Below are 25,756 nucleotides of genomic sequence, written 5' to 3'. Positions count from 1 at the left end.
ATTTTTGCAATGGTTAAAGATACAGTTTATTTAATAACTTTTCTATATAAAGCAAAGAAATGAAGTCATACATTTTTAATTCTTCCATTTATCTATTTTTGAAATGTAATAAAAAAGTATAAAACAGGCACTTGCAACAGAAGAAGCATTAGCTTACTAAAATAATTTTTATAATTCTATGAAAGACCTTCAATTTAATAGTAAATGGGATATATATATCTGCATATATAAATAAGATGTGCAGTATTTACAAAACTATACAAGAGCTCTAAGAATAGATGTAATAAGCAGTGCACAGAAATAATCAATATTAAAAGAACTAGGCAAGAGACCATTTTTCAGTCAATCTTCAGCTAACACTCTCTGTCTCACCTTCAAGAAACCAGAAACCATGAAAAATGGTAATAATCTTTCTTTGCATAGGAGACTCATTAACATATGATAACAAAACGTTTTAAAGTTTTAAAACTTGCAATTCACACAGGTTTCGGCTTCTCATTTAAAAAAAATACAATAAACAAAACTTTGGAATTTCATTCTCTCTTTATTTCCAGTTTCTTGCTCCGGGGAACGAGGAAAACACTGCCGTCGCTGGTCTGCTGTAGTGAGTACTCGGATGGAGAATACGGATTTCCATCTTCATCTCGTAGCATACTGAAAACCTCATGGTACAGACTGTTCAGCTGTTGTTTGATGTGAAGGAGGTTTTTGGCATGCTCCTCCTTTTCTTGGAGAAGTTCCTCTTTTTCATCTTTAAGCTGATCCAGATCATGTTCGAGACCAACTATATTTTCCAGTTTGCGCTTGCGGCAGTTCTGAGCTGCGACCTTGTTTTTGCCACGGCGACGGATGTCACGAATGAGAGCGAGCTGAGCCTCACTTAGCTGATACTTGGAAACCATTTCATTGAAATCGTCGACGGGAAGGTTAATAATCTTTCTGACAGAGAAAGGAACATTGAGTGCTTTAGCCCGTTGCTCATCTCTAGTGAGCCGAACTTCCACTCGTTTAGAATGCTTGTCTTTGATGAACGGGGTTTTACTGTGGCCGGGGCTCACTGGCAGATCATCCTTCGCTTCTTTCGTGTAAAGTTTGGGGCTCTTATTTGACTTTGTAAGGTCAACAGAGGGTGCCTGAAAATGTCCGTCATTTTGGAAATGCATTGGGTACAATTCTGCAAATTCAGGCTGAACACAGCCAGGACTGCTCTCCATCTCATCTACTTCAGAGTCACTATAACTGTGAGATGGATCTCCACAAATGGACGATTGCACTGAATTACCAGGGGAGGGGCCACCAGAGCTCGAGCACATGGACAGGCCCGAGTCAGAATCCAGAACCTCAGGCAAATTTGATGGCTTCTTACAAGCAAACTCCTTATCCACTTTCAAGTGTGAGATGTTGATTTGTTCAAGAAGGGTATCATCCAGAATGCTCGTAAGTGAGTCGTTCATATTGGTGTGCTGGGGAATGTTGCTGTTCCTCTGGGTGCCCAGAGGTGTGGAGAAGAACAGATCACTGTAAGGACTGTTGCTGAATGAGGGGTTCATGCCATCAGACGTATTTGTTTTGAGCTGGTGGAGTGTGGGACTTTCAGGCGGCATTACTTCTTCAAAGAGGGAAAGGAAACTGGGATTGCTGCCAGCCACATGGTCATCTGGCAGGTTTGCACTGAAGCTATAGGTGTCACTTGGCATCTTGGGAGGTTTGCTCTTGGAAGTATATCCAGTCAATCCAGTACTAGTGATGTTATCATTCTGCATGTACAGACACTGTATCGGAAAAAGTGACACAAATAGATCAGGAAAGGTCAACAAACACCTTTATTTTTTAAATTAAAATATTTCCTTAAATTGGACTTTTAAATTTATGATGGGGTGGGCATGTTAGACTGCCAGTTGAGATATATTTATTTGATGAAAATATGAACAACATTCTGTTGATTTTTTTGCATTGAGAGTGTCTATAACTATATCAGAGTTACTGAAATAAAAAGCAGTGAAGCATTTAGAAAAATTGAGATAAATATGAAACCAAGAAGCCAGTCTTTACTGCTTAATATTTAGTTATCAGGACTACTTCACAAGGCAAACACCTGTATTACACACAGGAGTTTAAAATGTTTAGCTGCACTTGGTGGAAAATTTTGTCATGGAACAAAAGTAGCAAACAAGTCTGTTCTCAAATAAATGCCCCGTCTTTGTTTAGTAGAAGATGCCAGATTAATATTTTGAGTAAAAAATGATTCAACTGTTGAAGGGTTCTAAAGATGCTAACACGGGCAGGCAGTGTTTCAAAGGTTGAAGCTTTCCATTTGCCTTTTCTAAAAAAAAGAATATATTTTATTATTTTATATATTTGTATATAAAGTTTGTGTGTGTGTGTGTGTGTGTGTATAAAATGTACACATACATACACACAAACATATACAGTCAAGAGCAAAAGAAAGTTGGCCAAAGGTCAGTGTGGTTCTGCTGTCCTGGAAAGGGTCTCAGAGAGTTCAATGTAATGAAGTTCTGCACTGAGATCCAGTTTCAAACTTAGAAAATAAAAACTAAAAGTTAATCTGTAAAATTTCTTATGCTTACTTCAATTATATTTCCTTTGGCATCATTAACCTGTGATGGCCCAGTGTAGAATTCTCTATATTGAATATAATTTATGTAAACTTGATGAAATGAGGTTTATTCATTATCTCTGCAACCTGTCCTAAAATAATATAGTTCGCTCGAGTACAATAATTAAACTCAAATAGTATTGCATGTTGTATGATTAAATCCTCCAATCAGAAATGCAGATAAATCACGAATGATGAAAGCTTTCATTGTTTAAAATGTCTGCGTATTTCATTTAAACACGCACACTAAGACACAAATTAAGGTCACGTAATATGCAACTGAAGTAAAAAGTAAGTGGAGCTGGATCCTGACTGTCAGATTAATATAATCAGGGACAATGGCGGGGTTTGTTCAGTGCACAAACAGTATATTACAGGTCTGAATTCTCTGAGTGTTTGTTACCCTCTGTGTTGAGTGTTGAATTCAGCTATTGTATTTACCTGAAGCTCCGGGATTGAGAGTAGCTCTTGCCAGGTTTGCTCCAAATCCTCCAGAGAGTTTGGTTCAGGTGTTGTGGATGAAAGGTTTGAAGGAGCAGCTTGCTGAGCCTGATATGGAGCCATTGACTGTGAACTGGTTTGAGCCGGAACTGGAACAGAAGGCTCAAGTGGAACTGTATGAGACTAAAAACGATATTTTTTCCTAATTAAAAAATGTCTTTGCTGCTGCCCAACCCTTTTCTGGTCTGCATTACAAATATCTTAGAGGAACTAATTAAGCTCCCTGTATCTAACAGTTACATTTCCTCATTAAAGCTATTAAATGTGTCTATTGTGACGATAAGAAGACAGTTAAATAAAATAACTTCTACTGTTAAGGTTTTGAAAAAATAGAATCAGTCATTTCAAATCTATGCAGTTTTCAATTTTGATAAATAGTAAATATGATCTGTTTTGAAACAACAAATAAAATTCTATGCCTTCAACTGCAGGCATCCATTGTTTTTAAACATTTCACCAATGGTTAATAAAGAATTATGGACTGAATGTGCACCTTTCTGAGGCGTGCATTTGGATGGTAAAAAAGGACCCACCTCTATGTCATCTACAAATGGAAATGACTCGGCGAGAAGCTGCATACATTCATCAAACGACAAAGCTCCATCATCTCTCTCTACTGTCTTTGCAATCTGAATTAATATTGGTCATCAACATTTATTTTAAATGAGTGGGAGAAAATAGAAAAAAAATGAAATAGTTTAATATACATGCAAGTTCTTGCGTATGTTAAAATAGATATTTTACAGGGCTGTTCAAAATGGATTTACCTGCGCAGATTCTGAGATTTCTCCTGGGATTTTGTTTTCACTTTGCTTTGCTGGCCGAATAGCAACAAATTCACCTGTCTCTTCATCTAACTGCAGCTGTGCCAGCAAAGCCTTCTCTTGTTCCTTCTGCAACTGGTCCTGCTTTTCCTTCTCGAGTTTCTTCTGTTTCTCTAGTTCGTACTCCTTTTGTCTGTAGTTATAATCAAAATCTTCACGGACGACACCAAGGTCTATGTCCTGCCTCCACAGGATGTCAATTAAATCTAGGCTCTGTTTCAAAAAAAGAAAAATGCTTGTCAAAGTAGGATCACTCCAGTGAACTGTGCCAGCGAGAGTTTAACACACATCATACAGAGGCAGAGAGGGTTAAGTACTGCTACCCAATTTAAAAGTAGGTGGAAATAAATGAATTAGTTCCAAGCATTGTATCACTAATATGCACTGTTATACCAAGAACAAGTTCAGAATTCACACAAATAATCATTTCGCAGCTGGGATAAGATAACTGGCTTCTACTAAGAAAGTTAAAGTGCTAAAATAGTGCAGCAGAATTTGAAGTATGCACCCTGAAACAAAGGTGAGTGCATCTCAGATATGCATCACAGGGCCAAAGGATTTCAGTTATTACAGGTTCATGTATATCCAAAAACAAGCTGAAAATGGAAAATAACTAATGATAGGATGTTCAGAAATCACATCTCAGTGTATAAAGTGAATTTGGTTTCATGGTTTACAGTTTTAACTCTTCCAAACAACCCACATACTTAGCTACATTTCACTATAAAAAAAAAAATCCATTTTCATTAAAAAAAAATTCGTGGAACCTGAATTTTAATTTCAGGATTGCGGAGCTGAGAGGAAATGCACAGTTTTGGAAAGAGTGAACCAAACAGCCGTTAGTTTTACGATTACATTAAAGAATGACCTAAAGTGCAAAGGACAATAGTTCACACAATTGTGAAATGTGACCAGATAACACTAGGTTCTCTAGTCCAAGTTTGGTTAAAACACTTTCTAATCTTCGATAATGCTGGCACAGAGTGAAATGAAGTACCACCATTTCATGTCAGTCCCTAATGTAGAAATGAATTTAGTCTTTTAAGATATTTATTAAAGTTTCAAATTGCTAACCATATGTATTTTAGTTTTGTGAGGTAAAGCTGCTGACATCTAGTGGAACTTTAAAACTGCTGTATGAACTAACCTCAATTTGACAAGCAAGTTCCACAATTACTTCTTTAATACTGGATACGAACAGGGTATTCTGCTTTGAAAGAGAACAGGGAGGGGCTATATCATATGGCATATAAATGCAGCCTTTGTATCTAAGCAGAGAAGTGCCTTTGCATTTTCGTATTTAGTCAGCATTGCAGATTGTGATCTCCCGTTAACTCCACAGCGACAGCTTATTATAAAAGTTACTGCACTTCAGATGGATTTAGAAATATTGTTTCTTAGCAACACTTAATATTTCAACATAATTACAGCCAACATTTTAATGTACAATTTGCAGATACCTGTACTCCATTCCACAAAGTAATCCAATACTCCGACACAAACTATGCCATTTACAGCTAAAGGGAAAGAGGAGACAATTCATGCATTATGAAGACCTGAACAGAAGGCATCTTCATTTCCTTCATTGCTCAACATATTGCATCATCTTACTGGAAGTGAAGGTCTCATCTGACTCCATGGCCGTGCACAAGGGAAATGCTCACTCAATCCTATAACCACAAGAATGAGCTGATTTGCATATTGACCAACATAGAGGAAGGAACAGGGGAAAAACAAGTAACAGATACCTGCTCTGCTGTGCTCTGTGCAACCATTTCTATTTGAACTGCAGCACAAAAATATTATACAAGGGCTATTCATACAGGTACAGTTCTCCTGTGATTCAGAGGTCTGGGGACCTTGCTGCATGCCCATGTCACTTATTTGGGAGCCAAGTGCAGAATACATGATAGCAACTCAAGAAGAATTGGCCTTTAACTCAAGCACTTTCCCCAGATATCATCCGAGGAATAACAATGATGTTTTTGACTCTGATGCAGAGAACCATAAAGAGTCAGTGGGTTAAGTTCCCACTACTGTTACACTTTTGTACAACTTTAATGCCTAATTTGGAAAACGATTTAGCTTTTTAATCACTCATTTCCATTTTTCATTCTGAAGCATGAGTGACCATTGGCACTGACTCACAAGTCACACAACAAAAAACAGGGTGTTTGTGTAACCAAGGAAAGAATTGTGAAAATGTGAGAAGGAGACACGAGATGGCAGACGATGAACTCTGAGGAACTTAGCAAGTCAGGTAGCAACTGTGGAGCTAAAAGCAAAGTCAATGTTTTAAACTGAGACTCCACATTAGGGCGTCAACCTGAAACATCATCTGTCCATTTGCTTCAGAGATGCAGTCTGACTGGCAGTGTTGCTCCAGTGGTTTGGGTTTTGCAATTTTAAGGTATATGATTTAAAAATAAATCAAAGATGATGATTTGCAAACATACTGACAGAACACAATTAATGATATGGAAAGATGCAATAGATGTGCAGGGCTAGTTAATCATTACAAACATGCACGGAACAATGAAATAATCAGCAATGTTGTCAACTTGCACTCTATTGGATGGTGCAACTTTGTAGAGCTGTCCTCCCTAATAAAAAAAATACAGTTAACAATTTATGTTGGCAAGGTAATTACTTTGGGGGCAGGAGAATGGAAATTCTTCTTTAATTTTCTTCGGGGGCAGGAGAATGGAAATTCTTCTTTAATTTTCTATCATAAAATTAAAATATTCTCCAGAATACCCTGATACACAAATCATAGACATCTCTGGGAGCCATATTAGCCCTTCACTTCATCCCCAACATCACGTTGGATTGGACCCAAAGTCACTGGTATTTCATGAACATTTATAATGCTCTGGGAACTGGGGGATATTCTGGGTTATCATACTGTATCTGAACTCCAAGCTGTTAATAATGTAGGCTGCAGTTAGTGAGCGATGGTAGGGGTAGGGAAAACACAGGGTAACATGCCTGAAAGATCCTAGGGTCAGTTCTTGGAAAGCTCCAGAGATGTAATGCCCTCTTCTGTTCATTGGTACCATCATTAAAATATCCGGGATCAGCTGTGACACCCTGCTCGCTCTCAAAACTCTTATCAATTAGATGCTGCTGTCAGACTGCGTAATCATGCTAGGGCCAAAATCTAACCCCTGACTAAATATTAGGAAATTACAAGTTCAATCCTCATCATAAACTGTATACTCAGAAATTTACACAGAATCCAGATTAAATAGCATGGAGGAACTGTGAACAATAAACAATATTTCTCACTTTGCATCCTCTCCATCACAAACAATTCCTCTTTCCGCTTGTAGAAATTCATCGATCACCAAGTTTTCCTTCACTTCACCCTCTCCATCACAAATAATTCCCCTTTCCTTCACTCATACTTAATCACCCTCGACTCTAGCTTCAACAATGAGACCTCCATTGGTCAATGTCCACTGTGGATGTCTGGATACGCAAGCCTGGGCAGTATGATATGGAGAGCAAGCTGTTGCCCATGTAGCAAGCTCCCTCTCTCCACGCATCTGATGAACCCAAAGGAACGGCAGAGGCTGAAACAGTCTAGTAGCAGCAGTGTCGCAGGAGTTGCCAGTCAGCATTGAACTCAGTCACTAAGTTCTGGATTTTTCTCTTGGAGGCTCACTCCTGAAGCCTTCCCCATGAGTGGGTATAACTACAAGGCAGCAGAGGTTTGAGATCAGTTGTCCTTCTCCTAGGTAAGCTGCCAACAATTTGCCTGAAGCGAATGGTTTTAAGGTGCCAGTAACCTACCTTTGCCCCTTCTCCTGTCAGTAGAAATGGTTCCACCGGGCTTAGTAGCCAAGCCATACCTGAAGGCCAGGAGCTGGACTTGGTCGTCAGAGGCTAGTTGAAGTGCACAACATTGAATAGGTAGCCGAAACTTGTCCCCATTACCATCCCCAGCTACAATAACCTTAACTTCAATGGTACCCTAGTATTTTTCCAGAGCTCTTATCGCCTTGAAAGTCCATCTGGCCAAACCCATACTACTCAACTAATCCATGTTAACCTGGTCTTTAACAGCCAGATTTGATGAGCACCAGCCACAAAGTTTAAACTTTCATCCCTCCATATATGGAGCACAGTTCACTACCACATCCCACCCCTCTGGTCTAAACATAACAGGTTAAACTACAGTACCTATGACATGCTCATGCTTCTTATATACACCAGAAAGATGATGGTAGCCCTCGTTAGCAAGTTTCCCAGTAAGTGATTAGTAATGCATGGATATTGCTACTGAGAGGCACAAATTAAATCAGTGTTTACATCATTTCAGCTCTATTTCTTCAAAGAAACTGAATAATCATCAGTCTATGTTTAATGTACTGCCTTGCTATAGATATAGAAATTTGGAATGTATGCCAAGATGGAGATCAAAGTTAGTCATGGTACTGCAATTCCATTTATAGAACTCAAATAGCAATCTGCATTCTTTTATATATTTTACTTTGCACTATTTTATTTATTGTAACTTAGTTTTTTTGTCTTGCACTACATTGCTGCCACAAAACAACAAATTTCACAACATACTGTATGTCAGTGACAATAAACCTGGCTTTCATGCCTTCATAAATATTCTATGCCACCTTATTTGTTTCTTGCTTCAGCTACAGAGATTTGAAATCCTGAAAACCTCAAAATTTTATGGTTCCAAAATTTCAAGGTCTTACAGCTTTGATGTTGTATTGTGGGCGTGATTCAAGATTTACTAGAATAAAAAGTTATAGAAAATATTGCAGAACTTCACCCCGTGACTCTCCCATCCAGGTGCATCTGATGGTTTCTCAAGAACAAAGAACAAATTATGTTGTAGAAGATGTAAAAGACATTTAGTGAAGGATGCAAGACATCAGGAAAAATTGAGAAATTATGGCTGTGCGAAATTGAAGTCAGAGTTAGTATAAGTAAGGATATTTTAAATTTTATTTATGGATATACCAACCTTGCTTGGAGAAGGTATACCAGATGGGATGCAACTGGACTTTCTACATAGAGAACAATAATCAGAGAACTTTAAGCAAAGACGCAAAGCACTGCATTTACACAAGGAAAACAAAAACCATGAATTGTTGCAAAAATCTGACAATTAGTATAGCAGCTAAAAATATTGATTTCTTTGGAATAGTGCCCATGGATCAATATCTCAGATATATCGCCCCTCTCCTCTCATCAAATACAGTCATACAGCATGAGATTTTATATTAATATATATGCTTAAAGTCCCTGAAAATAAAAACTACAGAAACAAAAAACAGAAAATGTTGGAAATGGGTCTTGTGAGATTCCAGGAGGTTGTGTTTTCATTTGAAGTTCCTGGTCAAGTTCAGTTTCTACCCCCACCCCCCCACCCCCACTACCCCACCCCACCTCACCCCAACCCCATCAGTTTCAGTGGTTTAATAAATTTGAATAGGCAATTAACAAAGATGTATACAATGGGGGGGGGGGGTGACCACTTAGTGGAGCACATCTATTTAGTCCACTGAGCTTCCACTGCCGTTCACCTTAATCCTTCATTCTGACCTATATGAACTTGAGGAAGAGCACCTTATCTCCATCTGAGCACATTGCAGCCTACAGAATTCAATCTTGAAAACAATATCAGATAATTTGCCTTTTCTGTTTATATCCAAAGTAGTGAGTTCTGCTGTAAGATTACCCATCCACAATATTAATCCATCTTTACTCTCTCCTAAAACACTGTAAGTGATTCCAGTAATTTATGTTATTTCAGATTTCCAGCATGTGTAGTTTTATAATGTTGAAGTAAAGCTAAACAGACATAAACAATTAGAAGTTTAAAGCTGTTCTAGAATGCCAGAAATTATGCACAAATTCTCTGAGTGGGTTCAGATTTAAGCATTAACACTAAATGAGAAAACATTCAAAGCTCCTAAGGCATTAAAGCTTCAACAGATCAGGGAGGGGTGATCAATCTATTTTAAACAGGCAGATCAGGCAATAGAATTTTAAGGAAGTCATTAGCCTTCCTCATAATAGCAAGAAAAGGAATTTGTGAAATGTCCACGAACTGCCTTTGAGAGCAGCTTGTGATAGACCCCACTAGGGAACAAGCAAATCTGGATTTTCGTCACTTAATGGGGCAGATTTGATCAGGTAGCTTAAAGTGAAGAATCTCTTCGGAGATAGTGACCATAACATGATAGAATTCACCCTTTAGTTTGAGAGAGAGAAACTTAAATCTAACATAACAGTATTGCAATTGAGTAAAGACAACTACAGAGGCATGAGGGTAGAGCTGGCCAGAGTCGACTGGAAGGGGATCCTAGCTGGGAAAATGGTGGAGTAGCAATAGCAGATATTTCTAGGAGTAATTCGGAAGGCCCAGGGGGATTTCATCCCAAAGAAGAAGGGGAAGACATGACAACCAAGGCTGACAAGGGAAGTGAGCGACAGAATATAAATAAAAAGGAAGGCATAAATATGTAATTACTTATTGAGATACAGTATGGAATAGGCACCTTCCAGCCGTGCTGCCTAGCAAACCCTGATTTAATCATAGCCTAATCATGGGATGATTTCCAATTAACCTACCAACCGGTCCATCTTTGGACTGTAGAAGGAAACCAGAGGACCCGGAGAAAACCCACGTGGTCACAGGGAGAACGTACAACGGTGGGGAATTGAACCCGGGTCACCTGTACTGTAAAGTATTGTGCTAACCACTACGTTACTGTGCTGCCCAATACTGCAGAAATTAGTGGGAAGCCAGGGGATTGGAAAAACCTTTAAAAGACAACAGTGGACAACTGGAAAAGCCACAAGGGAAAAGAAGATGAAATACAAGGATAAACAGAAAATAATGAGATTCCAAAAGTCTTTTTAGATACATAAATGGTAAGAGTGGACTTTAAACCACTTGAAAATGACGCTGGAGAAGTAGCAATGGTGGAGGGAGCTAACTAAGTACTTTATATCAGTCTTCATGGTGAAAGACACCAATAACATGCTAGCAATTCAAAAGAGTCAAGGGGCAGAGGTGAGTGTAGTGGCCTAAAGGTGGATAAATCACCTGGACTGGAAGACTGCATTCCCGAATTCCAAGATAGCTGAAGAGATTACGGAGGAATTAGTGTGACCTTTTAATAATCACTGGAGTCAGGGAGGGTGCCAGAAGACTGGAAAATCACAAGTAACCTGATTAAGAAAGACAGGATAAACAATAGGGTGGTTAGTCTAACCTCAGTGATTGGTAAGATTTTAGAGTCCATCATTAAGGATGAAATTTATGAGATTTTGGAAATACTTAATAAAAAGAGAGAAAGCAGCAGTTTTACTAAGGAGAGATCTTGCCTAACGAATCTGTTAAGAGTTCATTGAGCGAGTCAGTGGATGTTACTTACTTGGATTTGACAAGGTGCTTCAAATGAAGCTACTAAACAAAGAAAAGCCTTATGGTGTTTGTGGTAATGTACTAGAATGGATAGTAGATTGGTTGACTGGAGATAAAGGGATCCTTTTCATGATGGCTGTTAATAACTAGTGGAGTTCTTCAGTGGTCAGTTTTGGGACTTCAGCTTTTCACTTTCTACATCAATGATCCGTTGAAGATGTATTTAAACTTAAGTTCAACTGTGCACCGATTAAGAGATATGGTTTTTTTTTCATTTTAACACACACCCCACTCCATCCACAATTCCAACCAGTTTTATAATTTTGCTACAATTCTAGAGGAGTCTACTCCCAATTTTCAACCTTAGCCTTCCTTAGGACTGTGATTCAGAGCCAGTAAAATAAACTGTTTCATTTATTTGAACTTAATTTTGTCAAAACCAGACACAAGAAAATTTTGTAAATCTGCCTAAATACAGCTTTCTCAAAATAATTCAACACCTTATAACAAATTTGTTATAAAGAAGTGATCAACAGATTCAATATCAGTGCCCAGCAATCAGCAGAGGATGTATAATACAGTAAACTGGTTTGCAGTATGTTGGAAGATGTTTATTTCATGTTTCATTGTTATTTATCAGGGTTTCTAAACACGCAGTGTCTGTTTTCCTCTAACGTTAAAATGATTGCAAAAAATATGCTATGAAAACATTTACACTAACAGAAGAGACGAAGGAAGCTGGGTTTTTTTTCTCTCCAGCAAAAAGCTGATCTAACATAATTGATATTAGCTAGATGCTTGGCATGTTGGAGGTGGAGTAAAAGTTTTGACTTGTACTGGCCTAAAACTAAAAGTCACACACATGGAATCATCAGTCCAGTAGAGAAATAAAAATTGCTTCTGTGCAAAATTACTGCAATGTGGGGTAGCATTAAAATATTGAAGTAAAAGCTAGGTAACTCAGCTCTCACCTGTTTGCATGCAATAGTGGTCACACCCTGGTACAGCCCTTTGACAGGTAGGCTGAACCAGTTAGGGGTAGCCGGTGGCCTCATACCCGGTGAGACAAGTCTGTCCGAGCTTGCAAAGTCCCCTCTGGCAGACTGAGCGGATGAGATCTACAGTGAGATTCGAACGGTCAGGAAGGTGATGCTGCAACACTCCACGGAGAGCAAAGGGCATGGCGAAGCACAGAAGTAGTCATGGTCATCCACTGCAACCAAGCCAGACCCCAGTTTGTGACACTTGTTCGTGCCGCTGGACCCGACTTCTGAGGTCGAGTGCGGAACTGCCCCGGTGCAACAGCTTCTCCATTTTAAAAACTCTTCTGCGCAAGCCAGACACAACAGACAACTACCCAGCTAACTTATGAAAATATTCAAAGTGAACCGCATGGCCTGCTTTCATGTTAAAGAACACGTAATAGAACTGTAAAAATCAGGGAAAAGTTGCTGAAAAGGTCATTCAAAAATTTGGCAATGGCTAAGTTAGCAATTTTTGGTTGACGATCTTCCTGCTACATTCTCTCCCCATAGATGAGCATTTTCACTACTCTGCATTTTTATTTCAGATTTCCAGCATCTGTTCCCCCCATTTAAAGTGACAGCATATTTTAGCTTCTATTATAAATAAGCAAGCATTTGACCTTCCTTCAAAGTGTCATAATCTACTGAACACAAATCCGATCGCATTCTCTCAAACTAATTAACATGATGATACCATATCTGAAAGGGACATTAACGTTAAATATTATCAAATGGATTTCATGTCAACTACTAAGCAATTTGCCCAAGTTTTAAAATCTAAAATAAAACATTGACATTGCACACAAGTGAAATGCAGTGAAGGAAGCAGAGTACAAAAGAAATGAAATGAAAAGTAAAGGTGGACAGCACAGAACTGGCACTTCAGTCTTCATCTGGAAACATGCCATATCAGTTTGCAACTGAACAAAAAACACCAGGTACAAACGTAGTGTTCAAAAGTAGTACGGTGGAAGGAGGATAGAAACACACACACACACACACACAAACAAAATAGTTAAAAAGAAATAGTAAGTTGATTCAACTTTAAAAAGATACTTGCTTATATACCCGAATGAACAGAAGACATAACTCGCAGAGACACAGCTAGAAATTCAAGACTTTTACATAATACGCAGAAGACGTGATGTTGTGGGGAATAGGGAGCACAGAAAAAAAAAATACAGGCAAATGAAGAAGGACACTTACTGGAGCTTCAAGCACCCTCCATTTTAGTTAGTCTCATGCGATTTTCAAAACAGTTTTTGCTCATCTTGCTTCCAATTCTATTAATATCACTGTTTTCTACTTTAAAAACGTTACTTCTCTTCAGACACGCAAGGATAATTGTTTTCCCTCTCCGTTCACCTTTATGAATGCTGTTCACTTGCAATACTTTTAGATTAGCACTCTCCTAGGCAGAAAGCACATGACATTATCACACCCCAGGATAAGGCTCTGCACAAACAGATACTGAGTAGAGTAAGTTAACTCCCACCACAGAAGGCCATTCAAAGCACTTAAAGGCCAAGATATACAATTTCTCCCAAGATGTTTCATGCCATATTTAAAAACAGATAAGAAACAATATTTGAAAATGTAAAGATTCAATAAGTCTGTTTTTCTGTATTTGGTAATTGGCGTTTCAAAATAATCATATCTGGCTGAATACTTGAAAGGTTTCTCAGAGTCCATAATGGCGACTCATTGCAGAATTCACTCTAACAAGCTATTTTCAGCTTTTGAACAGCCTTGATACAGATTCTAGAGAAATGCAACTGGCCGAGTTGAATATTACAGATCTCTCATTTGTGAGAGAATGAATTCTAAAACATGCTGACAAGACTGCACACATATCTAAAATGAAGGTTAAAGAAAGATAGCCTGAACTTCATTATTGAGGTATTCACAACTTGACAGTTAACCTACTTGGACTTCCTCCAGTAGATAAACCAGTTTCAAAGTGCAGGTTCTATCTGCAGTGTGACCTGAATGATAAATATTCTACAACTGAACTCAAACATTAGAGCAAATGGAAAATGAAAAACAAACATTGGGGACGTTTCCCACTTTCTAATTACCATCCAGCTGTCATTGTCAAAATGTATATTTACATTGTTTAGACTATAAACAAAAGCATAAAAGATCATCTATGGTGCTGGGTCCCTGTAGGGTGGCATGGTAGCGCAGTGGTCAGCATAACGCTACTGCAGTGTCAGTGATCCGGGTTCAATTCTGCCATTGTCTCTGAAGAGTCTGGGCAGTCTCACTGTGACCATGGGACTCCTGTCTCCTTCCACATTCCAAAGACATACAGGTTAGTGATGAATTGATCTCATGAGTGCATTGAGCTTCGCAGGCTCCTTGGTCTGGAAGGGCCTGTTACTGTGCTGTATCTCTAAAGAAAATTTTAAGAATGAAGAATGGAGAGTAGGGAACAATCAGCCCTGCTTAGAGATACACCGCAGAACAGGTCCTTCCAGCCTAACCAGCTGTGCTGCCCAGCAACAAACCTATTTAACACTGAACAAAGACGAATTAGCATACTAACTGGACTGCAGGCGGAAACCGGAGCACCCAGAGGAAGCCAGCATGGTCACGGGGAAAATCTCCTTACAGCCGGCACAGCAACTCAACTCCAATGCCCTGAGCTGTAACAGTGTCATGCTAACTGCTACACCCTTCTGTCCTACAGTCACTGATTCAACCTGTTAGGTTGCTTTTAAAGTTCTGCTTTTGTTCCATTATTTGTCATTATCTCTTCATCAGGAATGCAGTCTTTCAATGCAGCCTACAATCCTCCAGGATCACCATGCTCATTCGATTCCAACCTCTGCAACCCAACTATTCATAGCTGCACCTTCAGCTGTTTGGACCCCAGACTGTGACATTTCCTTCCCCCTTATACCTTGCCTATTTTACCACATACTTCTTTGACCATAGTGATTTGTTAAAATACATCTTATCATATATTATTTTGAAAAAATATATATACAGATATTGTCAAGATTCTTAACACTCACTCTTGTGAAGCATCTTGGAACAAGGTTAAGGAAAGGTAATGTTTAAAAAAAATGCTTTTTCTGTACATTACCCTGTATTGTTACACTGAAAGCTTTGTTTACAGGTTTGACTGGATCCTAAGCCTGCACAAGTACAATCCTTACAGTGCAATCCCATGACAATGGAATACACACCCAATATTTAGGTTTCATATTTACAAAACTGCAAGATAAAACCATCCCCTAACAATCTGCTGCACTTATTGTACGATAAGGCATTTATTGCTTGAACAATTTATCTTGCATTTCTCCACCAAAGTTCAGAAGGCACTATTCCAGACAGGAACAGTGAAACACTAAATGTTATCAGTGACTGGTACCTTTCCCTCCTACAAAAGACTGCATTGGAGGGCAAGTTAAATTTCAGTGGAGGTGATGGTGGATTGACTATTTATCAAGGACCCCACCAAGTTTCCTTACTGCTGAATTCTCTGCATCTTGAATACAGCTACTAACTGGTGATTGCAATTCAACAATCCAGACACTGGAATTAAGACCCTCCTGTGGCACCTGTGGAATTTATGCTCAGTTAATGATTTTATTTTAAATTCTGTTATTAGTAATGATGACCACACATCGGGTTCATCACTTTCTTAGAAAAGGGCATCTGTTATTCTCACCAGGTTTGATCTCTATATAACTCCACTATAAACATGTTAAATCACTTCTGGTGAACAAAATCCACCCCCTTCCTCCATTCCCCACCCTGACCTTTTACTTCTTCTCTCCCACCTATCACTCCACCCCCCCACCCCCAGCAGTCCTTCCTCCTACTTCCCTTTCTCCCATGGTCCACTCTCCTCTCCTATCAGATTCCTTTTTCTCCAGCCCAAGGTCTTTCCCATTCACCTGGATTCATCTATCTCCTTCCAGTTAGCCTATTACCCCTCCCCCACCACCACCTTTTTTATTCTGGCAACTTCCCCCTTCAAAAGTCGAAATTATCAACTGTCTTACTCTTGTTTTTAAAAAATCAGTGCTGCCTGACCTGCTGAGTTCCTTCAACATTTTGTCCATGTTGCTTGGATTTCCAGCATCTGCAGACTTTCTCAAGTTTAGCAAGTTTTTTTCCCCATTGCTTTTCAGATTTAAATAACATGTTTTATCTTTTCAAAACATCAGCATCTGCAGATTTTCTTGTGTTTGTGACTTTTTATCATGCTTTTCACATTGTAAATACATGCTGGTATTTATTTATGCACATTGTACTCAATATCTGTACTTCTAACATTAATTTTATATACTTTTTTAATCTTTGTAATTGTTGAATGTTTTTTGTTGTATGTTATGCCAACATAACACAGCTCATTCCTAATATATGTAAACATATGTGGTAAGTAAATTTGAGCCTTGAATGGGTTTGAATCTCAAATGCCCTCTTTCGTGGCTTAGCAGCCACTCAATGCACAATTGGCAAATAAACATTGACTTTTCTGCGATATCAAACCCTAATTAATAAATACAAACATGATATGTAATGTATGACTTAACTGTTAAAACACAACTTACACCTACTGACATTGAACTTTGCCCTTTATTCAAAGTGAACATATTAAAGATATAACCACACATATCGTGGATTTCAGCCTATTAAATAATGAATGTTCCTTAAAGTTTGCAAAGTACAAGCACAGGCAAGAGTGTGCTGCAAACCACCATCTTCTTCCCTCTTTTCAATGAATTAAATATATATTTTAGAAAATCTTAAAGATTGAACCACGCTTCAGTTGATGGGTCAATTGCAAATAAGTGTGAGTGCATCACTTGTAAAGAACTTTGCTAATAATTAATTCATCTCAAAAGCAAACAGTACAAACATTAGACTCTTATCTTACTTTTGAAATCCAGATAAAAGCTACATTACCTTCCTCCTAGGGCTGGCACGATTTCTCACAGTATTCACGTTTCACAATATTAACCCTTCAATCACTGCAAGTCTGATGATACATTTAATTTACTGACATAGCACACCAGATTTATAGCATGCATACCCTTGGTATCACAAGGGATATTTGATTTACATAGAATCAGAATCAGGTTTAATATCACCAGCATGTGTCACGAAATTTGTTAACTTTGGGCAGCAGTACAATGCCATACATAATAATAGAAAAAGAAAAGTAAATTTGTACACTTAGAAACTAGTGATGATTAAAGCAAGATAGTTTCAAAATAATATCACAACTTAATTAGCATCCTTCAATATTCCTGTTAACATACATGACAAATCAGTAAAAATGAACAGGATGCAACTTATAGTCTGTAGTTCTGACAACATACCAGTGGGAAAACTGAACATGTATGCTCCTCTACACAAGCTGTTCCAACACCACTATACAAGGGAATTTACTTTGTGAGTAGAAAACTACAACAAAACAAACTGCAGATATTGAAAAATCTGAACTAAGTATTGGAAATACTCAGCAGGACAAGCATTTATGAGGAGGGAAACTGAATTAATTGTTCAGGTCTGTAACATTTTGTTGGAACTGAAAAAAGTTAGGAATCAAATGCAGAGAAGCACGGACAGGAATGGGGAGAGGTGTGGAGAGAGCAAAGGAAGTTACTGTGATTAAAATGGAGACAAAGAGGAACTGAATGAAGAGAGATGGTGGTGCCACCTAAAGGGGTAGTGAAAGCTTATTGGTTGAAACTGATCTGTAAGGAGGTGATATTAAAAAGATGGGTGTAGAGAAAGTAGAGCAGTGGGCTAAGCACGCATCCTTGAGTTGCGCAAGCATGATTTGTCAGCAAGATGTTACTTTCAATCCACACAGACTGGTCTCCCTGTGAGGAAGTCAAGAATCCATTTGCAGAGGGAGGTACAGAGGCTCAGGCTTTGGAGCTCATTTATTAGGTCTGAGGGTACAATTGCGTTAAATGCTAGGCTGCAGACAATAAACAGCAGCACAATAAACATCAGGTTAACAGCAGCTTATCACAATTGGTTAATGCTGGTACCATCAAGAAAAACCTGCTATCTGAAGATATTTTGTCCTCAGGGCAGGTATGTGCCAAGTAGAAAGATAAAACACCATCCCTTGAACATACCTTTAGATTATCTGGAACAACTGAAGAGGTCAAACACAGATCAGAGTGAGATAGAGAATTAAGATGACAGGTCAGGAGTTTAGCAACATAAAAGCGACTATATATCTCTATTACATCATGAACAAACTTTTCACTCAAACATCAGTTCACGTAAATTACATCTATTGGCACATCAAACAAAATCTGACAGTAGCTATATTGTGGACTGACATTTGAGAGAAAGGTTTTAGCTTCATTCAATTACTTTCTTCAAGAGGAATCAACTATTTTCAAATTTGCAGATTTTTCTTGTAACAATATATCAGCATACTACCATTGTATGTAAGCACTTTTCCAAAGTTATTAACCACCAACAGATCCCCAGTTCTCCAAAATGAGAGGAAATACGATCAATTATTTTCTTCCCATTATTTTATTTTGTATGGACATCATATTAACACGAAGGTCAAACAAAATTCTCCAAAGAGAGAACTACAGACACGGACATGGATTACAGATCCATAGATTTACTACACTAAGTTTTGAACTCCACTCAAAATCCAAAATAACTATTTCCCCATTTCAGATTTTAGGAACAGCATGTAATGCCAAACATCATGCAAAGTAAATTACATACTATTTGATGTTAACAAACAGTGCAGGAACACATTTGAAAGCTGAAAGATTTATCTATATCCTTTGTGTATGAGTACTTTTTGGGACAAGGAGAGCAAGATCTGTAGTAGCCAGCAAAATAAAGGTTTAACATAAGATGCTGGGAACCATCAACTTTAATGAAGGGAACAGATGCAAAAGTATTTTAGCTTTGGGCCTTCTTCCATGTTTTGTCATTCACTTAATGTTTATATCCCAACCTGAATCCCTAAAGCAATCCAGAAACTCCCAGTTCTGAATGCCTTTAATTCCCACCCACACTCCACCCCTCCTTAACCTCCTTCATACCTATTATAGTTCTGCAACATTCCTGCCTTTAGTCTCTGCAAACCTTTAGGTCCCAAGGTTCAAAAATCTTCAGATCCCTTCATCACACAGTCCCTCCCACATTTAAAAAAAAACTCTTTTTTTGTTCATCTTAAGCAACGTGTTGTTACATTTTGTTTAATAGTTTGCCTGTCAAGCAAGCACCATTACACACTTTGCTGTGTTGAAGGTTTTACATTAATGCACAATGCAACTAAATGACCTGGTATAAGTCTTAGTTTTGTTGTTTTCCAAACTTCAAATAACTTTCAATGGTTCTCTTTTCAACATTTTATATTATATTATTTTCAAATGCTTCCCTTCCTTGCTCAGATACGTTCATTTACCTGCAGTATTTCCACAACCACGTACGAATCTCAAGGAAGTATTCAGAGACTGTGCTTCCATTCCAATTTTTAAGCCCCATTTTCCTCAGCAGAGCACTTTTATTTCTTAACATCTACTTATCCATTTTTCATTTTGAGAGGTGATATTAAACCTGTTTTTACATTTGTTTCAGGGGATGCATTCCAATTTATATCAACATGTTGCTCAAAAATTGTTTTAGCATGTTGCTTCTGATTCTTTGGGTAGTACCTTAACTCCATGTATTCCAGTCATGGATCTTTTATCACTGGAAGCAATTTTTCATTGATCTATAAAGACTTCAACATTTTGAACATTGTTTGTTTTGCTCCAAAAGAAGAGTGACCACAACATCTTAGATAGGCACATGGATAAGAGAAAAGCGGTGGGTTATGTAGGAGGGAAGCATCAATTTGATCATAGAGTAGGTTAAAGGGTTAGCACAACATTATGGGCTGAGGGCCTGTACGGTGCTGCAATGTTCTATGTTCATGAGCATTTCTAATCATACATGTAACAGACATGTCTCATTCCTGATTAATGTTCCTCGCCCTTTCTAGGACACTAGGACCTGGCAATCAATGTCAGTAAGACGAAAGAGCTGATTGTGAACTTTAGGAAAGGCAAGACGAAGGAACACATACCAATCCACATAGAGGGATCAGAAGTGGAGAGAGTGAGCAGCTTCAAGTTTCTGGGCGTCAAGATCTCCGAGGATCTAACCTGGTCCCAACATATCGATGTAGTTATAAAGAAGGCAATACAATGGCTATACTTTATTAGGAGTTTGAAGAGATTTGGCATGTCAACAAATACACTCAAAAACTTACATAGTTGTACCGTGGAGAGCATTCTGACAGGCTGCATCAGTGGCTGGTATGGAGGGGCTACTGCACAGGACCGAAAGAAGCTGCTTTAGGTTTTAAGTCTAGTCAGCTCCATCTTGGGCATTAGCCTACAAAGTACCCAGGACATCTTTAGGGAGCAGTGTCTCAGAAAGGTAGCATCCATTATTAAGAACCTCCAGCACCCAGGGCATGCCCTTTTCTCACTGTTACCATCAGGTAGGAGATACAGAAGCCTAAAGGCACACACTCAGTGATTCAGGAACAGCTTCTTCCCCTCTGACATCTGATTCCTAAATGGACATTACAGCTTTGGACAACACCTCACTTTTTAAAAAAATATACAGTATTGCTGTTGTTGCACATTTTAAAAAATCTATTCAGTATATGTATGTGATTTACTTGTTTATTTATTATGTTTTTATTTTATTTTTTTCTCTTTGATAGATTATGTATTGCATTGAACTGCTGCTAAGTTAATAAATTTCACGTCACATGCCAGTGATAATAAGCCTGATTCTGAAATACTTCCCAAAGCAGTGTCCTCAGAATTCACCACAATAAAGTTTATAACAAAGTTATAAAGTTTATAATACAGTTTAGTGCAACGAAGTATCCATGGATTCTTCACAACTTCAAGTAGAGCTTGTTGACAAATATCCTTTTTTCAGAACTAACAATGCCCAACTGTAGCTATGAGCAATTGATGATGTAACCACGTATCAGATGTCTCATGGCATGGTATTGCAAAATACTTAAAAAGATATGTACACACCCAAAAAACCAAGTAACAAATCCTTAAGAATAACTACATACATATTAAATGACTGTATTAGCTATTTACATACAATAAAATTATACGACTAATATACAACTATTGACAAAAGGTATACATGGTACAGAAATATAAACTTAGCTGAAGATAAATCTACAGATTTTTGAATTGTCCAAATTATGTGACAATAAACACTCATAACAATTTGACCATGTGTGTTCTTAGTTATAATCTCAGGTTTGAAGAGCATATGGGAGATCAGGGATCACTGTTGCTCAGTAGACTGGGAGTTTTATGCCAGGTCTGAGGTTTTGATCTGACAATTGAGGCAAAAGTGCACAGCATTTGCTGGTAGATAGTCAAACAGTCAACATGGCAAATCTACATGATTTTTAAAAAATGCCCTTTCCACTCTTAACATTTATAAAGCTCTCTTCTATAATAATCTTCAATTCTTATCACCATTGTGTTGGAAAGAATCATCTTTCTATAAAATGTGATGCAATCTCACTGCAATCTCAAACTATCCTCTTGGATGCAATCTTTACATACAGTACGTTGGCTGAACTTCTGTGTTTCTCTCCTCTCTAGAAACCTTCCCACTCATTTGTTTCTCTAACCAGAATGCTCAAGCCTCTCACAACAACTTATCAAATGGTCTCTTCTCTATCTACATCAATCCCAGTTATCACACTTCCTTCCATAAAGTTTTGCCTCTTTCCACCATGCTCTCCTCCCAATATATACTTCTGCATGCTTTCCCACATTATGGAAACTGTGGATATCAATGTCTTATTTTCCATCATGATATTGTTGGATATGTAGCTGTAGGTTCCCACAACTTCTGGGGTTTCAGGATCTTGACATCATCCCACCTCAAATGTTTCCATTCTATCAATGCCCAAGATTGTCAGTACATGGCTCTAGCCCAGGGGTTCCCAACCTTTGTATGTCATGGACCAATACCATTAAGCAAAGGGTCCATGGACCCCAGGTTGGGAGCCCCTGCTCTGGCCCAATAACTACCATTGGAGACTGACTGAACTACGTCTGCACTACCAACCCCTGAAATGGAGAAATTCCTCCAAAGGGACTTAATACAACTTTACATCACCCTAACAAAAAGTTCTTAAGATATTGTTATCTCATACCTTGCCCAATAAACAAACAACCTGCAGGTATGTCAATGCTTACACTGATGCTGATACTATCAACTGATTAGTTACTAATGTACTGCTGGCAACTCCCTCTTCAGGTGCACAATATACTTCTTTTCACATTCCTGAATCTACCTCTTTACTCAGATTTCAATACATGGATAGTACCCCGACCTGGACTAATCTAGTGTGTCCCTTGTACCTCCAGCATACAAGGTCTTGCTCATATCAAGTCAACGTGAGAGAGCTGCACACCTGTGCAATTGCCTAGTTGGTGGCAACTGGGCCATTTTGAATGAGTATTCCGAGGACAGACAGCGTCAACAGAGCCACATCAAGTTTCCGACATTTTCCACTCATATATATTAAAAGTTTTTCTGCCACTGCCACTCACAGAAGTGAATGCCAAAAACACTTAGCGGCTACAAGATTTGGCTTTGAAAAATACCACACCTTCAGTACCATCACTGTAGGCTGAATCCTTGCTTGCACATTCCTATTCTGCATGTTCTGTCAAACATCACATCTGGCACGTCAAACAGCTCTGCTTGAATTCTCCAAGTTAGCACACCACACACCAAATGATCCTACACGTCCAATCCAAAAAAGCCCTGAAACTGACTTTAGCCCAGTGTCTTCAATCTGATCTCACATTCACTTGCCACCTCTTCTTGTCACTAGCTGTGCATATCAAATATATAACTCATCAGAAAGGATCGGAATGAAAAACCCTAGACTTGGCTCCTCTAGATATGTACTACAATTTTATATATATATTTTGATGATCATGTGAAAAGAATTAGTTGTAATATCTCCAATAAAGCCAATCTGATCAGCACACATCTTTTTGAAAGGAAAGCAAGAAAAGAGATGTGAATTTTATTCATAAACTACTAACACAAAGGTAGTAATTTGAATGTTACCTGAAGGCAACAGCTTGAAATAACTCAAATACTGCATGAACAATACTAATAAAGACCAAAAGCTCTGTTGTACAGGAATTACAACAGCCTTAAATTGTAAATTTATCTATTGATTGACAGTTTATTTTATTTGGCTAAAAAGAATTAATTTCTACTGAAAATGCAGTATCCCCAGACATGGGACAATTGCTAGAATTGGCAAACGAAGCTGGGATTATGATCAATGGTTTACAGCACCCCACTGTAAAAATGGCTCCAAGCAGAACTGTATCTCGTGATCTTCACTATTCAGCCAACATTTCACAACACCGATATGTAAAATTATCTATATTAATTATTAACTTCCTATAAAATATTTTCTCCACAATGCTACAACTCATACCAAGGGTCAGGAGCCCAAACTAACTCCTGACAAATTCAGTTGAGGGAATAAAAGTGCACTCGTTAAAGGATGGAAAGAGGAAAAGATTAAGGGTTAAAGGAGAAACCAGAAGAAAATCCTTATCTCTGCATTTGTTTAAAGACAAATAAGAAAGAACCAACTCTTTTCAGACTTGTCTATCACCTGTCATTCTGGACTCCTGCCACTCACTTACAGTAAGAGCCTGTGGGCGGAGATCAGAGATCAGCTGGAACCTTCCCTGTTGGGTGAGAAGGCAGCCAACATGAAAGCCTTTAAGAGAAATCAGAAGACTGGAAACGCTCTACCGACCAAGACATTAATATAACTATAATAGTGCCAAACAGCATTTTGAAAACAGTTTATCACTGCTCCAGAATGACTTTGCACAATTGTAATAAGTTTGGCGCAGGATCGGAAATAACGCTCTTGGTGAACGCCCACGTTTCAGTGTTTCGCTTCTCATCCACACAAGCTCGAGTGGGAGTGGATGGACAAGGAAATAAAGTCATTGACCAAAACCGCGGAGTGGGAAGAGAATGACATGTAACCCAAACCGTTCGCCGAGCTCTCTGAACCAGACGAATGACAACCGCACGTCTTAATGTGGATATTCGGTTTAGCGACAGCGGACGCTGAAGCGGTGGGAGCAAACTATCTGGAAGTTTACTACTTTGCGCCCCCCCCCCCCCCCCCCCCCCCGCCCTCCACTTGTACCCAGACTGTGGCAATTGCTGCCGCTAACAGGCGACCGTACTACCTGCGGCTCCTGCGCCAGCGGGCGCTCGATCTCCATCATCCTTCCGCCAATCGTCGCTGTTCCCGGGATAGCAAATCACGTGCGGCCGATCTGGCTATTCCAGGTCTTTTGACGCAGCTCCCAGGGCAGCGCGAGGCTCCGGTTAGGCCCCGCCCCCAGGCTGACGCCAGCTGCCTCGCCGCGTGAAACAACAGGTCGGCGCGCCGCGTCAATCATCTTTTAGGTCACGCCCACGCGTCATTCCGTTCCATCCTCCCCAATCGCCAGTGCCTTTGTCTGTCAATCATCGCGAGTTGCCTCTTCCGACACGTATATTATAATCAGCCGGGCGTAGTATGATTGGAATTTGTCAAAAGAAGACAGACTTGGAGATGCTTAACACATAAAAATAAATCGCAGTTTCTCAATGCGCGGATCTGCGTTTCTGAATGAGCATTTCCCTTGCAAATTTGACATACAGTACATGTTCACTGGTGAAGCACTGTATGAATAAGTTTACGTGATAAAGATATGTGAATTTATCAACATATGTTTTCCAATTTGGGCGTAGTATGATTGGCATTTGTAAAAGAATAATTGGATAAACTGCCGACTATTTAACGAACGAAACGTGTTGTCATTTAAGTCTTTCGGCATGTTGTCCAACTCACTGGCTTAGAAAATTACTTGCGCAGGACATGTAGGAGATCAGTGTAGTTGAATGCTGCCCTTACTGACTTTGCAAACAATTAGGTAACATACAGTAATAACATACCAAGTGTTCTGTAGATATTTCCAGTTCTAAGTATGGAATTGGAAAATATATCGATAGTCGATCATGGTTTGTCTTAACGATTTTAAGATAAACACCTACCGTAATTTGGAGTTTAAATTAGTATTTTATTAATGTTTTACTCTTTTTCCCCTTCTGAAGCACTTCCACAAAATCCATTCTATCACATGATGTCTGGCTCGCCTACACAAACAGGTCTCAGAACCTTCCTCAACGACTGGAAATTATTCTCCGACAAAAATTCCCCACTGAAATGACGTTCTTGTAATTGCACAATGCTGTTTAAAACCGTTCTATATTAAAACAGCACCTAATGTAA

The 25,756-nt window shown here is 38.8% G+C and overlaps 1 protein-coding gene and 1 long non-coding RNA gene across 2 annotated transcripts; one reads left to right on the top strand and one right to left on the bottom strand.

Annotated features, from left to right (window-relative positions):
- Position 1: 1 nt before the first annotated feature.
- Positions 2 to 24,818, bottom strand: LOC140728424 (nuclear factor erythroid 2-related factor 2-like). Its single transcript, XM_073047137.1, has 5 exons — positions 24,666 to 24,818; positions 3,886 to 4,155; positions 3,652 to 3,747; positions 3,059 to 3,241; positions 2 to 1,772 (listed from the first exon to the last, which is right to left on the bottom strand). The coding sequence occupies exons 1-5, from the start codon at positions 24,702 to 24,704 to the stop codon at positions 534 to 536; spliced, it is 1,827 nt and encodes a 608-aa protein (XP_072903238.1). The 5' UTR covers positions 24,705 to 24,818; the 3' UTR covers positions 2 to 533.
- Positions 23,884 to 25,756, top strand: LOC140728425 (uncharacterized). Its single transcript, XR_012099064.1, has 2 exons — positions 23,884 to 24,548; positions 25,579 to 25,756. It is a non-coding gene; the product is annotated as an uncharacterized lncRNA (long non-coding RNA).

The sequence above is a fragment of the Hemitrygon akajei genome, chromosome 5 (assembly GCF_048418815.1).
Source record: "Hemitrygon akajei chromosome 5, sHemAka1.3, whole genome shotgun sequence".
In the NCBI taxonomy this organism is placed as follows: domain Eukaryota; kingdom Metazoa; phylum Chordata; class Chondrichthyes; order Myliobatiformes; family Dasyatidae; genus Hemitrygon; species Hemitrygon akajei.
The sequence above is the reverse complement of the archived record's forward strand: the minus strand, read 5'-3'. Positions and strand labels throughout refer to the sequence as shown.

Excerpts from the sequence above, each read along its gene's own strand:
- LOC140728424 (XM_073047137.1), bottom strand. The coding sequence starts at position 24,704 with ATGATGGAGATCGAGCGCCCGCTGGCGCAGGAGCCGCAG. Across the intron at positions 4,156-24,665 it reads CGCTGGCGCAGGAGCCGCAG|AGCCTAGATTTAATTGACAT; the intron begins GTAGTACGGTCG and ends TTTTTGAAACAG. Across the intron at positions 3,242-3,651 it reads CATTTGTAGATGACATAGAG|TCTCATACAGTTCCACTTGA; the intron begins GTGGGTCCTTTT and ends TATCGTTTTTAG.